Consider the following 17509-nt stretch of genomic DNA (forward strand, 5'->3'; position numbering starts at 1 on the left):
GTAAAAAAAATTAACGGAAGAACAAAAATAACGCGGTTTGTCCGTTGAATCGAGCTGACTGACTGTGTGTGTGTGTATGTGTGTTTGTGTATATTCGTCGAAATCGTTGCAAATGAAAATTTATTATATTTATTTATTTACAAATTGATGAGAAATAATGAAGTATTGATAAAAGTGTTATGCGAAATATAGAAAGAAAATAGGAGACGCGTGTTGTATCACAGCCGATGAAGAAAAGGCGAGGCACGGCACACGCGTATCGCGAACTCCTGCTCGACAATGTGCTCCTTCGTGTTCCCACCACCACCATGAGCTGCTCGATCGTGTGGTGGTACTTCAAAGGAGGAGGAAAAGGAGGAGGAAAAGGAGGAGGAAAAGGAGGAGGAAGAGGAGGAGGAAGAGGAGGAGGAGGAGGTAACTTAGTTAAGATAAAAGAGAGAGAGAGAGAGGGAGAGAGAGAGAGAGAGAAAGAAAGAGTTCTGATAGGTTATCCACAACTAAAGCTGGTGTGGCTTCAAAGTGCCGCCAAACGAAACTCCGCCTACTACAAACAAAATGGAGTCGCGCCGATCCTTATGCTCCTCCCACTCAACGATCCTACGTACACCGATCTTTCTTATTTTCATTTTTATTATTGTCGTTATTGTTGTTTTTCTTTCGTTTCTTTCATTTATTTATTTCTTTTACAACATGTGGGGAAGGAGGAGAGAATTTCTTCGTAGATAATTTTATATCAAAGAATACACGAGTTTGTTTTTTTCCTTTCGTTTGCAAAATAAGTAATATATTGATTTTTTGATTATTATTACTATATATATATATTTGTTTTATGTTTTGACTTATTGTCTGTTTTATTGTTTAATGGCATTTTTAACGTTATGGTTTTTAATAAATCAATAAAATTTGTATAATGTATCCTTGTTCTTTTTTTTTATTCATTAGAATACATTTTTGTTTTCAATTGCTTTGGTTGATTTATTTGATCATAACTTATTAGAATTATTCATAATTTTATATCCTATGTAAGGATTCTTATAAATATTGTTTTTTTTTTTAAGGGATTAAATTAGTTAGGTAATAAGAAAAAACGTCGTTAGTACTGCTTAGGCAATATTTTCTCGATCGATTTATTTTATACATGGTATCATTAACTTCCTTTTTCATATCTATTTTAATATTACGTAGTGCGCGTTATAATCCGTCATATTATAGCGAGCGATTATTCAGGACGATCGGTTATCATAATCGATCGTACGAAATCAGTTTCCTCTATTTTATTGTATCAGAAAAACGTACGGAAAGTGTCAAATCCTTTAACAATCATTAATAATTTTAACCTTATTGCTTCCATTCGTTCCTTTCCCTCAAAAATTGACGTATGTTTTTTATCTATTTATTTATTTTAAATAAGTATTCGTGCGATTTTTGAAAAATAGCTCGACTATTAATCGATAATTATTTAAATAGTGCTTTGATTGTTTTATTTATTTGTTTTATTATCGGTGAGAAAAATGTTTCGAAGGCCTTTACGATAGAACGGAGGATTCACTTTCACGTTCGTATTTCTTTAATAGAAAATATAAAAAAATGTAAAGAATGAATGAATGAATGAATGAATGAAAAATAAACGTTCGAAGAAAATAATACTGAAAATATAATTTCAAACAAAACAATACTTTCCGAACAAATCTTATTAAGATTTGAACAATTTCGTACACGTAATAAAGTGTTCGCATAATTCGACGGAAACAAACGTATTAATAAAATCGATCCGATTTTATGTATACATAAAATTATTAATAATAATAATAATAATAATAATAATAGTAATACAAATATTCGAGATTAATAGACACGTAATTTACAGATTACGTGTTCTACGTACGACCGTCTCAACAACAATAAAAAAAAATATAATAAAAAAAAAAAATGAACGTAAAAGAGAAGAAAAAAACGTATAATAATTCTTAAGCGAATGAATTAATCATCCGATCAACTTTTTTCGTAGAGATTTGTTCGTTAAACAATCGTCAAATATTAGAAAATCTCGTATATCGATATCTTAAATCGACTATTATACACATACTCACATATTAATTATTGCAAAGAGAAAAATAATGAAATCAATCGTGAAATAATTCAACGATTATTTCATGCGTTAATTAAAATATGATTTTCATTTGGGTATTGCGAGAGTAATCCCGATTATTATCGAGTTTAGATCCCAAATTAATTTTCATTCCAATATCATTCAATTCATTCTCTCGATACGACTATGATAATAAAAAAAGAATTAATAATAATATTAATAATAATAATAATAATAATAATAAGATAGAGTGATAGTAAAGATAAAGATGAAGAAAAAAAAAAAAAAGAAAAAAAAAGAGAATTAAAATGTAAATTAAACATAGGTACATCTTTGGCACAATAAATATGAATATTATAGTTACATCTTTCTAATATCGATTATTGCTCGACTAATTGTTCGAACAATCGATTCAATTCATTTTCCTCCCATCTTAGAAATTCTTATTGTGATAACACACGCACACACACCATTTGAGATCCTTCGTTACCCTTTGATGCTACACACGCAAGGAAATTAGAAGACTGACGTTTACTGATACGACTGGGATAATGATACGCGATAATAATTCATAATAATAAAGATAAGAAGAAGAAGAAGAAGAATTAATGATAATAGTAATAACAATTAATAGGGATAACGATATACAAGTCTTAGCACCTAATCGAGTGTATGGTTTGTTTTTTTTTTCTTTCATATGATCAAATTCGACAAATTATTAGCATATTTTTCATTATTATTTTTGTCTTATTCTTTTTTTACTTTTTATCTTTTTTTTTTATCTTTCTTTTTTACCACACATGAAACTAGAAATACGTGCACACTTAGGTATCATAAAAATTTATGTTAGATTTTCAATAAGGAAAGACAAAATATAATTTAGTTTGAACAACCTAAGCTTTGAAATTATTCATCGATCATTTCTATTTAATTTTTTAATTTGTCAAACCTGAAATCGTAAAAAAAGTATCACAAGATAGGTGGGATAAATATTTTTAAGCATAAATAAAAATTCTAATTTAAATAGAATGTATATATAAAAATAAGAAAGAAAGAAATGTAAAACGAAAAGAATGACGAATAATTTTCTCGTTGAATATTTTTCGAGAAAATTAATAAAACGTAATCGTTTATTAATTGAATAATTTTTTTTTAAAACCGATCGAATATAGATTTGGTTTTATTGATGTAATTAAATTAATGGCACGTCTGCTATTAGGCTCATTTATCGGCAGTAAAATGTGTTAATGTATAATAATGAAAAATAAAAATAAAAGGAACAAACACATAATACAAAATCTACGATAATCTTCTTCATTGATCAAAAGGAACGATTTGTTTAAACAATTCCTTTTCCAATTACATTTATATCTAAACTATCGTCGATTTTTGTGTTTAAAAAGGCAGTGATACGATCGATTAAAGAATTCCTAACTAATTGAAAGTATTTTGCACGCAAAGATCTACTCCCTTGCTTTTTGTTTATTTTTTTTGGGGGTTTTCTTTTTTTCCTTTTTTTTTCTTTTTTAATTAAATATCCTACAAATACGATAATATTTTTTGATTTGATATTTGGAAGAAACGAAAATAATTGAGAACGAACTACGTGAGAAAGATAAAATAATAATCGAAAAGAAAGAGAGAAGTTAAAGAAATCAGAGAGATCAGATTAATTGCAATTTTCACGATAAACATATCTTTGTAATATAAACAAATGTAATATAAACAAATTTAAATTATCATTGAGAAGCTGATCACGAACAAAAAAGTAATTTCTCAAAGTCGTAAATAAATTTGAATTAAATTAAAATTCCTAATCAAACTTTACACCCTCTCAGTAATCTCGAGTTGTATGTAGTACGCATTGTATACACATACATGCATACTCTCGTTATCTTTTATCTATTTTAATAAAATTTCGAAAAAGAAAACCAAGTGTATATTAAATATCTTTAAAAAATAAATATTACGCCACAATTTGGTGTGTGACAGTAATAATATTTAATTAAAACCAAAAACAATATGCTAATTAAATAAATTAATTAATTAATTGTAATAATTAAAAAAGGAACAAAAAATAAACAAATTTTTCGTATCAACTGTAATCACCATTTAGATTCTACTTGAGTACTCACATATACGGTACTCGATTTATTCGTTATTATTTATTTTTTTGAAGCATTGCTCGTAGTTTACGAAATTATTTTTGAAATAACACGAAAGTATCGTCTATCCTTTTTTTCGGATCTTACAAGCTTTTAATGCTTTCTACTTTTTTATTTTCCTTACTTCTTTCTTTCTTTCTTTTTTTTTCAGTTTCGTTATACATAATATATATATGATGTGTATATAATATATATTATATATTTTTTTTGTTCGTTTATCGTTTCTTTCACATTCAGCGACACATGTTTGAAGCTTTTTCAATTTTATAATAAATTGGTCCTAATTCTACGGTATTCAAGAAACTTCGCATACTTGTTTCGTGTAAAAACACACTGAACACACATTCTCCCTCTTTATTTCTCTTTCTCTCTCTCTCTCTTTCTTTCTTTTCCTAGTTTAATTCGAAATCTTTGGAAAAAGATTTTCGATGAAACGTTCGATCTTATCATTTCTGTCATCATTCTCGACTATCGTTCAATTCTCTTAGTTTCTTATATCGTATAAAATTTGTTTATACCTAGGTTTAAGTGTCATGGCTGATTACAGTCTATCGGATTACGATTCACGTCTAATATTTCCGAAAAAATCTTTTCGATCGTTTACAAAAGTGTCAAAGAGTAATTGCACGATTTAAATCGATGCGTATATGCTCGTTATATCAATTAAATGAAGTATCAAAAAGTCTTATCGTAACTTCTATTTTTCCGCGTCTCGATCAATCGTACAAAGATCACGCTTGAATGAAAATAAATATTGCGATTTCATTGGCATTCGATCCATTCACACGTTTGTGGTGAAAAACCTTGATCCCATTGATAATAAATGCGAACAAGAATGAATGTCTTTTTTTTTTCATTGAAGATACAATTCAATTCCATTAAGATTTCTATATTATCGACAATCGTAGTTACCAACTGTCGGTAATAAAACAATAAATCTTTTTCATACGCGAGAAAATTTCTAACAGCGTGTGATTGATCGAAATTAAAAAAAAAAAAAAAACAAAAAAAATAGAAGAATCGATAGAAATTGTTTCTCGATTTTTCACGAGATTACAACGCAAAATATTATTTCAATTATGAAATATTCGAAAATCGTGCAATCGAATACTCTTGAAAGATCCTATTTCTAATTTTCTTTTCCTCTTCCATTTTTTCTTCGTGTGCATGCAGGAAACGTTGAAACGATTTGAATCGTTTCGATGATCTCTCTCTCTCTCTCTCACTCTCTCTCTCTTTCTGCTTATCTGTCCGTCTGTCTTTCTGTGATCTAACGAAAAAAGACAATTCGTGAATTAAATCGTCTGGCGCTAAGCCGGCACGTGATTTGAAACGTTAGACGAAGTCTGCAAGGGTGAACGAGTTTGATGGAACCTCAGAAGCTCCGAAACGGTTATGGCAACACGTACAACGCTACGATTGCCACCCTCCAAAACATCGCTCGCACAACAGACCAAATTCTGAAACACAAAATTCGATAACAATGATCAGTGTCTAATCCCAGTAGTTGTTAACAAATTAAAAAACAAAAAATAAATAGAAAACAAAATATATGCTTATTGTTAGCGGCAATGCTTAGATTTCGTATAAAAAAATGAAAAAATTTCTAAACAAAGTAACAGACTAGGATTCTGAATACACAAAATTAAACGATAGGTGGATCACTTTCTAATCCTATACTTAATTTAAAATATTGAAAAAATACGCTTATTGTTAGCAGCAATGCTTAGATTATATAAAAAATAAAAGCAATCAAAAAAACTTGTGGCAGAGTTAAAATGAATTTCTTTTTACAAATATAGAAAATAATGAAAAATTCAATTTACACAAATGATTAAATATTAGATAATGTTAATAAATCAACCATGTAAATTATTAAATAATAAAATTGTTTTTACAAATAATTCGAGGAATATGTTTAATAGAATTGTTTTCTTTCCTTTTGTTTTGTTTTGTTTCTTTTTAATTTTCATATAGAAAAAAAACGTATCATATCCATTGCTCCGACGAGAGCTTATGAAAATGAATAGTTTATTATAAATGACGATATAAGTATTACAATCATTACATTACCAATACAATCAAAGTTACAATGTACGCCTGAAATTAAAAATTCAATCAGCGATGCCGTTGTTGTCTCATTCGTATATCATGACGAAATTTATTTATTTCATTAATTCATTTTTGGTTTAATCAAATTAAAAATGTGTTCCTTTTTCTTTTTCTTTTTTTTTTTTAAATTACCATCTTACGAAGTGCATTCTTCTTTTGTTTTTTTTTCTAATCTAATTTCGATGCATCACGGTCGACGATAAGCAACAACAAATTAACGCGTAACGCACGAAATAAATTTGTACGCGTACAAACGAAGCATTTTAGGATCACAAGCCAACCCCAAATATTTTTTATTCAAATTTCTCCACATTCATGTGTATATATATATTTAAATGAACATTTACCAATAAAAAAAAAACATATAAACAATATCTCATCGCAAATGTGTTACACAATTCCCTTTTCATTCGGAAAGGGTGGGTGGAGGAATTAGATAATACAAAAATTATTATAACGATAAAAGAGTGAAAAAAAAAAACAAATAATTGTTAACAAATAAAATAATAATAATAAGAACAAGATGATTTACGCAAAAATAATAGAAAAAAAGAATAAAACATAACATTTGTAGGATAATACTTATGTTAAAACTTGTGCGTAAAAGTGAATCATTCCGACGTACACATATACACGCACACACTCACACACATATATTACATGCATACATACCACAGCAGAGGACACGTATCGCATTCGATAATGATACCCAAAGAAAATATGTATCGTTTAAAAAAATCTCTTTTTTCTTTTTTAATTCAATTCTTTCTTTTGTGTTTTTCAAATGAGCACGAAGTTTTTTTGTGTAGTTTGCGATAGAAAATATTTGGGCGAGCATGCTGTGCCATCATACTTTTGTGTCTATTATTTTTTAACTGTATTCTGGTGTTATTTGTTAGACGAAAAATTTATTTGTTTAAAAAAGATTATCATAAGAAATTTTTTTTTAAATTTTAAATTGAAATTTCTCCAAATGCACATTTTCTTTTTATTTTGTTGCAAACGTGCTCCCTCAATTTCTTTCTCTCTCTCACTCAATGTTCACTTTCTAATTGTTCTTTTTTTTGTTTAATAAATAATTAATCGAACATCACATACACAAAGCCTTAAGCCTTACAAGAAACAAATGATTCTCAACGAATTGAAAAACCAAGCACCGATATTATTTTTTTGTATTTCGTATCGATTATCATTATCATTATCGTTAATATTATTATTATTATTATTATTATGATTATTATATTATTATTATTATAAGATATTATTTAAAAAATAATTATTTTCAAACCATATGAAAATCGAACTGATTATTAAATACTACTACCAAATTCTATAAAAAAAAAAAAATATCAGATTAAGAAACCTATCAACGATCTCTAAAATTGCTAAAGATAAATGAAAATAATAATCATCGATCATCGAAATAATAATAATCGAAAAAAAACCTGAAACGCGTTCAACGAACTATATATCTGCTTTGATAGAAAATTTAATATAATCTAATATAATTTAATATAATATAATATAATATAATTTAATATATAATATAATTTTTACATATATATCTGCATATATATATATATATACGCTCTTGCACTTATGTCTTTACAAAAATTATACAAGCTAATGCAACGGAATGATATTGTGTTTCACTTTTTTGTGTAATTATATTAATATTATTATTATTATTAATTATTTAGAATAATATTATATAATATTTTTATTAATAAATAATAATAAAATATAATAATTAATATTATTATTATTTATTAATAATTAATATTATTATTCTTATATATGTGTATAGTTAATGCTAGTTTAGTAAATCAGCGTTTTATTATAGTTAGGATTACCTCATTATTATTATTACCGTAATAATTTTTTTTTTTTATTAATTATAGTTATAATAATAAAAATTCCTTTTGTTAATTCTTTTTTCTTCATTTTCTTTCATTTTCATGCTACTATCTTCTCGTGTAAAGCGAAGTATAACTAACAGATAAATAACAAAGCTGATAAAAAGTATAATGAAAATAAATAAAATTCATGTTGTTCTATATCTTGAGTTTTTTGTTTTTTTTCAAGACGAAGTATTAGAAATAAATTTAACGTAAATTTCTTCATAGCCAAGTATAAATGTTAAAATGTTTTTTTAATATCTTACAAATGTTTAATACTTCGGGATAAATTATTGTTAGCAAGAAATAATACTGTTGTTATTTGTTGTATCGTTAATAAACCTTCTACTAATGCAATGAACTAATTATTATTCAAAAACAACCATGATACTGATGAATAATATTTTGTTTAATATAAAATATTGATAATGTTCGATGATTGTGATATCTTACAAAAAATATATCAGTTCTGTTTAACAGAATGAATGAAAAATTTTAAATAGTTTTTAATTAAAAACTAACTAACTATAATGATCGATAAGCGTGATTATTGTGGACGAAAGTAGTAGTCACTTAAATAAGAAAAACAAAAAAAAAAAAAAAGAACAAAAAAATAAAGTAAACTTGTGACTAGAGGAACAAATAGCCTTACTACACATGCATTTCGTTAAATACATGGACTAGAAAACTGAAACGTGTATTTTATTGCAAATTAAACATGAAAATTTTCTATTTTAATACTAAGTGATAAGTTAAAACATCTTTCATTATATCTTTTCTATCTTGGAAGAATCATAATCCTATATTTTGATACCAAGGATATGTTGTAACTGTAATTATATGTGAATTCTATCAATTTGGAAAATCATACGAAAATTCATCGAGTATGATAAATAATAAAAATAAGAAAAAATCAAATCTCTCGAGAATTAAATAATTTCTTAATTTTTTATATAATTATATAATTTTTTATAATCATTTTTTATAATTTTTTAAACGACGTTTAAATATTCAAAACGAATGCGATGTTTAAATTTGAAAATGAATGCAATATTTGCATATCAAATTGAAAAGATAAGAAAAAGTACGAAAACTCACGTGAAATGTTATCGATTAAATGTATGAAAAAATTGTTTGATTATTTAAAAAAAAAAAAAAAGAGGGGAAGAGGTTACTATTACACGTTTCTATCGTACGAATATTTGTAATTATACGAAGTTATATGAGAGTCTTGAGTAATATATTATGTAAATGATGTGTATATATATATATATTTTTATAATAATAATATATATGTCCTCCACACATCTATAAATTTATATTTGTCGCGGATTTATGAAAATAAATTGGCGTTGTAGCAGGCACCGTGTCTCTACCATTGTAATATAAAATTTTTAATTAGGCTACCGACTAATGAATGAATTTTGCCGGTTCTCGGAAATGTTCATCGTTTTTATTTATTTATTTTTATTTATTTTTGTTCCTTATTTTCCTTCTCCGTTCTCTTTCTTTCTTTCTTTCTTTCATTTTTGTTTTTCTGTATTTTATTTTTATCATTTTTTTTCTATTTTGCTCGGTTTTTTTTCTCATCATGCGCATCTTCTTCTCATTTCATAAACGCGAAATTTAAATAACGTGTGTTTTTTTAATAAACGACGAAGATTTCAAAACGATGGCGAATCGAAGAAATGAAGTAATTAAAAAATAATATCACATTGGCGGCACGTGCAAAATTAATTTCTCGTGCTCTTTTATAATGTTATTTGTATATATATATTATTATTATTAATTTATTTAATGTATATAATAATTTATATTTATATTTATGTACGTATGACACTTTGTTTTCTAAACGATCATTCTCATCAAGTATTTTCAAAATCCTTTATCCAACACCATAAGGGGGACACATATTTGTTAATTATCAACTGACTAATTATTTCAGAACAAAATTTCTTTCGACTCGCTTTTATACCAATCATTTCCATTTCCATTTTCTTTTTTTTTTTTCTTTTAAACGAACGAAACAAAGCGGAGGAATCACGTGCTGCCTCAAATTCATGTTTTCCGAATTTTAAGAGTACATAAAAACAAAAGTTACGAATTAATCGCGACACTTTTTTCAACGACTCGAACATTTCACTTTCTCTTGCTTTCCCCTCGGTTTTTGTTTTATATTTTTCGTTCGTAAACCTCTTACAAGTAGCTAAATAGAAAATCTTCGAACTTAAAAGAGAGAAAAAAGAAAAAAAAGCAAAAAGAGGAAAATAAAAAACGGGAGATTTGTTAGCACCTTGTTCAACGAATAATAATTCCTGCACTATTTTCACCAAGACCTCCTATCACAGATCCACCAATTCTGAAAGAGCCATAAGTGGTGTGTGTATTGGTCGAATCTTAAAAAAATACAACCCTCGTATAGTTAGGGGGCATATCGGACACAAATTTCTACTATTCATTCCTTTCTTTTTTTCAGCGTGTACTTTTTTCTTTCTTTCAAAGGCTATGTCATGGTACTGAACACTGACTTCGATTGTATTATTATTATTATTATTATTACTATTATTATTTTATTATTAATATTATTATTATTATTATTAGATGAATGTTCTCCGACTTTCTATTAATACTTCTTTTCAAAAAATTATTTCCCTTTTTTTTAAATCATTTTTATTTAAATGCGTGCTTCTAATGCACTTAGAGAATATAGATGAAGATTATTATATTATTATTATTATTATTATTATTATTATTATTATTATTATTATTTAAATTTTAATTTTTAGAACATATGCCAGACACTGATTTATCTTTATTTTTTTTTCCTTTTCTTTTCTTTTTTGATTACAACTCCCTACCCCGACCAACCCTGTCACGTACTTTTTTCATCGAGAAATCCCACTTGCCCACCCAAAAGGTTTTTCTTTTTCAATGATTCAAATGTTTCATCCCTTTTTTTAAGGTACATATTCATAGACAATTTTAAAGGTGATATGCGAACGCCTTTCATTTCCCTCCCCCTTTTTTTTTGTTACTTTTCTTTCATCCCTTTGATTGCGATCTTTGATTACACGTTTTCACACACATTCACGCACGGTACACACGCACAACAACACGTTTACGCCGAAATTTCAACGAGAATTCTACTGACAAGATTTTTTTGTGTGTTTTTTTTTTTATTTTATTATTTAACAATAATTTTATATCGATTAATAATCGTATAAATTTAAGATAAGACGAGAAAATTGATTCTTTCTTTCGTTATTTCGCATTTGATTTGAATTCTCGTTGATCGACGTAGGAAAAAAAAAATAATTTTCAAGTTTAAATTAAAGTCATCCGATTAGTTTAAACCTACGACCTAAATTATTTTAAACTAAATGGCGATTTTTGTTTCTACGATTAGGCGACTATCGAGTACGTAATAAATTACGATAATCAAGCTTATCATTTCTACGCTTAATAGAAAAATTGTACAAAACGCGATGTAAATGATACGAATTTTTAGAATTAAACAATAAAAGGAAGAAAAAACAAATAAACAAACAAAGAAAAAAGGAACTTCCGCAATGGGAGAACTTTACAACCCTGTTAGAGCTACTATAATATTTAATACAAACAAAAAACAAAAACAAAAAAATTGCAATGCTTTTTTAATGTGAACATCAACGTTCACAAGCCGCAAGCATTATTTGGCCTCTCTATGCAAAAACTATATCCGGCGAAATATTAGACGAATATGATATTTTTTTTATCGAGCTATCAAAAATTTTATCACTAATAAATTACAATATTGCAATGCAATTATGAAAGTGGCCTAATCGAAAGTTCAAACAAAAATTACAAAATACAAAAGAGATGTTCAATCTTATATTTAATATATAAATCATTTCAATTCTATTCGTAATTATATTAGAAACAATTTTTGGAAGATAAATAATTGGAAGAAAAACACATTTATCTTTTTTCTTCTTTCTCATTAAACACGTCAGACCACTTTCCTAATCTACGAGAAGACGATTTTTTTTTATCTAAATAATTCAAAGCGTACCCTCAAAAAGTAGGCAGTGATTCGTTTCAATTGTCTCGTTTTGTGTCAACGACAGAAATTAAAATTAAAAAAAAAAACGAAAAAATATTGAGATCGTATCGAAATATTTAAGGAAAGAATGAAAAAAAAAATACGAAAAGGAAAAAGAAAAAAAAAGAAAAATAAAACACAAGTTTCCATACGTGCATTCCATCTCGAGTTGTCGTGTTTTCATCATTTCAACTTATTGTTCTTACAACGTTAATTAAAAAAAAAAACAAAATTAAGGGATACATGATCGAGGGAAGACGCAGTTTTTTTTCGAATACTTTTTTCCAAGTCGCTTCAAAATACGACTTTGAATCAAATTCCAAATCGATGTATAACACCGTGTCGAGATTTGATCCTTCGTACGGAAACTTTTAAATCCTTTTTTTTTCTTTCTTTTGTTTTTTTTTTCTTTTCTAATGTCGAATCGCGACACGCGGCACTTTCGTTCGATATTTTACACAAAGCGCGAATTAAAGCAAAGAAAATTACGATGATAATACTAATAATAATAATCAATATAATAAAAAAAATAAAAAAGTCAGATAATTTATCTCATTTTCTCGTTATCTCGCTTATTATCTCATGCGTTTTTTTTTCTTTTTTTTTTTCCTTTTCCTTTATTCTTTTCGTTCTTTCTAGGTTTTCCGTTTTTACATCTATGTTTCTTTTTTTCTTTTCTTTTAGTATTTTTTTTTCTTTCTTTCTTTCTTTACGCGACCGCAACTACGATTAAAAATTCTTTATTTTTTTTTTGCGACTATTAACACGTGCACCATTCTCAATCAAGCTGCGTTGTAAGTTTTCGTTTTATCGTGTAAAGGTATTCAAAAAATAATTCGGTCCTTCCGTACTTTTTAAATCTCAATCGACGACGTTTAATAAAACAAACGTCTAATTCTATCATCTAATCGGGTTAATTCATTGGCTGAGAAAAAATATTGTACAAATAAGTGTCGCGTGCAATACTTGGCAAAACGTTATTCCCAAATCGAGATAGAATTTGTTTAACAAAAATTCGAAAATTCTGAAAGAGAAACAAATCAAACAAACGAAAGAGAGAGACAGACCAAGAGATAAAGAGAAAGAGAGAGAGGAGAAAGAGAGAAAGAAAGACAAAAGGAGAGAGAAAGAGAGAAGTACGCAAATTTATAAAATTGAAAAATAAACAGAAAAATTATCGAAACGTTCATTCTAAATTCTAGATTCGCATAAATTGTTCTCTCTCTCTCTTTCTCTCTCTCTCGATTGAATAAAACTTAGTTTTCTTTCTTCTTCCAATATTTTCACTTTTTTCTCATTTGTATCGCAAATTCCCTTTTTTTTTGTTTTTTTCATTTGTCGTCTTGCAATATTCGTTGTTATTACTTCTCATTCGTTTCTACTTATTGAATCAGTATTTTTAAAGATTTTTAATTAGTATTATGTTAAATAAATATATTTTTCTTTTATTTTAAATAATTTATTAAATATATTATAAATAAATAATTTTAAATAAAAAATAATATAAGAAGTTCAATATTATTGGCATATCTCTACAAGATAAATACTGTTTTTTATAAATACTGATAAGTATTTATCTCATACGTTGTAATACTGACCCACTTAAATTACATCCTGATATTTAATTACACACTCTTGATCATTTATTTAAAATAAAAACCAATCGAATAATGTAATTTGTAACCAGTAATTAGCGTCGGTGATGATTTGAGTCAAAAAAAAAATGTTAAAATATTAATTTTATGATTGATCTTATAATTCAAATAATTGATATTATATGAAATAAATCATAAAATAAAATTAATCGCACACAATTTTTGTTGACGTCAAAAAATCCATTAACACAATTACCCGTCACAAAATAATATTGAAAAATACTAACCCAACGAATATATCAATTTCTTTTCATCATTTATTTCATTTTTTGTTTTCATTTCAATTCCTTTTCATTGAACTTTTCGTAGCTTTCTCTCTCTCTCTTTCTTTCTCTTTCCCTTTCTCCCTCTCATATTTTCTTTCACGCGTCACCACACACGCATACGACAAATGCACACGCACACACACACGCGCGCGCGCGCTGCTTTTTAATCAGGAATCGGGAAGAGATAGAGCAGAACCAGGGTTGTTAGGAATGTTGCAAAAAGCATCGCGGACAAGACGCGGTCCTGAATCGTACGGGGTGAACCTGCGGCCGACTCTTCGTTCCCTTTCTCAACAACTTCTTCTACTTCTTCTTCTACTTCTGGAAGAAGGAGAAGAACGGAGACGAGACGTGCCAAAGCCTCGAGCCCGTACGCGTCCATGTAACCCACGTCCATGATTGCGTCCGCGTCCATTAACACCTCCTGCAACCAACAACGATACTACTCAGTCCCAATTATTTTCTCTCTTTTCTTCCGTTATCTTTTTTTCTTTTTCATTTTCTTTCTATTCATTTCCTAATTTTCTAATTTTATATTTTTTTTTCCAAACAATCATTCAATTTCATTTCCAAGACAATCATTTTCATCCTCGATTAAACACAACGCGAATTATATATTATTTTCTTTTACTACGACGCGTTTTTTGTATTTTTTTTTTTTTTCGTTTCTCGAGGTTGGATACAATCCTAAATAATCACCCCCGTCCTTATTTTTATTATATTTTTCTTTTATTTAATGTCTTTTCAATGAGATAGAGTTTACAAATGTATCTATTTATTTGCAATATGAATTTAATGATCGAAAAAGAAGTTAGATCGGAATATAGTGAGAGAAGAGATTATTAACCCCATTCCTCCCTCTCTCCCTACCTCTATCCCACCCTCATCGAATAAAATCATATTAAATCCCATTGTGCAAAAGCAACGAGCGACACAGAAGCAATTATCAAAATCTAGGCGCATGCATCTAAAGCTTCTTTTAATTTTTTCTAAATTTCCTTTCATATATATATATTTTTTTTAATATATATACTTGTTCCACCCTCAAGAAACGCGTTCTCTTTTCTTCTTATTGATTTTGAATATTTTTTTTCTCTCTCACTCTCTCTCTCTCTTCATCTCACATTTTCTTCCTCTCTTCTTCTGTTAAATTGCCCGCGGCTACAATGGGGACTGACTAGTAGAGTTGTTGGAAGTTTATTACCATCGAGATTATCATAGAACATGATGCCATTTTCAAGCATAGTTATAATTATTTACATAAATATTTCTATAACAACGCCAAGGCACAAATTTAATTTCATTTAATTTCGTTTCGATAACTGTATATATACACACACGTGTTAATAAGAACGTTTAATAGAGACACGTTCCAATCGAAAATCGAACCAACTCTATCTTTCTTTCCTTTTTTTTTTGTTTCCTGACACGTTCATCGCCATACCGAGTCGTGCACGAAATATTTTAATTACAATATTGAAAACAGACCGAGGGTAATCGTTCGAAATTTAAAAAAAAAAGAAACAAAAATACAGGCTGTATATAAATTTATGTATGTTTTTGAAAAAGAATATAAAAAAAAAAAAGAAAGGTAATATAAGAAATTTTCAAATTGTTTACTTAATATTTATATACACCCTGTATATACAATTCGTAAATAAATAATTCATGCAGGATTAAACTACCGAAGAGTGAAGAACAATGTTCGAATAAGCTCGTAATATGATTTATCAAAAAAATCTGCATTTTTCTAAAAAAAGAAAAAAAATACAGTAACCACGATAAAAAGAAATAATAGAAATAATAATAATAATAACAACAAAAGCTTTGGATATAATTATCGAAATTTCTTACCTCATCCACACCAATTTTCCGACATGCTTCGAGAAAATTATCAACGTTACGCCTGCATTTAGCCATCGGAAGCTGAGGCTACGTAAACATAATTGAATAATTTCGTTAAAATGTTAATAATAAGATTTTGCAAATATAGTTGAAGTTGAAAATAATCAAATGAAACTTACTACAGCTGGTGAAGGTACGTGTATGCTGGCTACCGATCGTGGCCTTACGTGATTGGCCAAGTGACAAAGTACTACGCCATCGGTCAATGCTGGCGCCAGGTTTTCCGGTAAAGCCATTTTCAGTCTCGTTTCTATATGCTGTTGCAACGTCAAACGAAAATGAAAAACAATGCTTCGTATGCCTCATTAAAAAAATCTCACGCACAATAAACCGAAGACGATTAAACTTATTTTAATTATTCAACCTAAATGCATTGAAGACAACTAACTTGGCACAATTTTATTCAATTAAATAGATGCAAGAATCCAAGTGACTAATAATAACATTAATAATAATAATAATAATAATAATTAGAAGAAGAAGAAGAAGAAGAAGAAGAAGAGGAAGAAACAAAAGTTGTATTTTTTTCGTAAGCGAAGCTTACAAAATGGCTTCGACACTCACGTTCCTGAGTTGTTCGATCAAATCAGCTTCCTCTTTGGCACGTTCAATCTCTCTTCTTATTGTGAACGAATATTTCTCTGGCAAATTGCTATTCCACGTAACGGACCTTGACGATTTTGGACTCCCACCATTTCTGCTTGGACTTTTATTACCTAATTATTTAAAAAAAATAAAATAAAATAAAACAAGAAACAAAATATCCTTATAAGATTAATTTTGAAAATATTTTCATAACGCATAATAATTCTATAATTCATAAACTCGATATTTCATACAAGTCGCTATAAATAAATGATATTAATTACAGTAAATATAATATTTTACACGCTTGAACTTTCATTATTGGATTATGAAAAAAAAAATACTAAAAAATACAAAAATAAATCAAAGATTTTTTAATAGCTTATTAGATTTGAAAAATAGTCATAATACATAATTCATTAATTGTATAATATTTTACGAGTCATTAAATATACACGTAAATTAAGTGAATGCATTAATTACAATAAAAATGTAATTAATATTCTACTATTTTTCCTCGAACTCTTCTTATTGGATTATCGAAAAAAAAACAAAGCAAAAAATAACGAAACATCTTCCTAGTATATGTTTTTAAAATATTCATTTGTGTATTATTGTCATAAAATATAATAATAAAAAATAAATAAAATATTCATATGTATTATATATAATACATAACATTTATATATAATTCATCAAATATTCAACATATCACAAATCACTATAAATTAATGTAAAAAATAAAAAAAAACG

General features: G+C 27.5%; 1 protein-coding gene across 2 annotated transcripts in view; it reads right to left on the reverse strand.

Annotated features, from left to right (window-relative positions):
• Positions 1-4641: 4641 nt before the first annotated feature.
• Positions 4642-17509, reverse strand: part of LOC122514613 (leucine-rich repeat and calponin homology domain-containing protein) — a 60586-nt gene continuing 47718 nt past the window's right edge. Inside the window, exons 10-13 of one of the 2 annotated variants that reach the window (XM_043631545.1) lie at positions 16736-16887; positions 16291-16428; positions 16121-16198; positions 4642-5714 (exon numbers count right to left, since the gene is read on the reverse strand). In XM_043631545.1, coding sequence (XP_043487480.1) covers positions 5565-5714; positions 16121-16198; positions 16291-16428; positions 16736-16887 — 518 coding nt within the window. In that variant the 3' untranslated portion in view covers positions 4642-5564. Of the gene's footprint in view, positions 5715-14334; positions 14691-16120; positions 16199-16290; positions 16429-16735; positions 16888-17509 lie in introns of those variants that run through there. The other variant, XM_043631544.1, reaches the window with a different exon arrangement.

This window comes from Polistes fuscatus, unplaced genomic scaffold (assembly GCF_010416935.1).
Source record: "Polistes fuscatus isolate 324 unplaced genomic scaffold, CU_Pfus_HIC Scaffold15, whole genome shotgun sequence".
In the NCBI taxonomy this organism is placed as follows: Eukaryota; Metazoa; Arthropoda; class Insecta; order Hymenoptera; family Vespidae; genus Polistes; species Polistes fuscatus.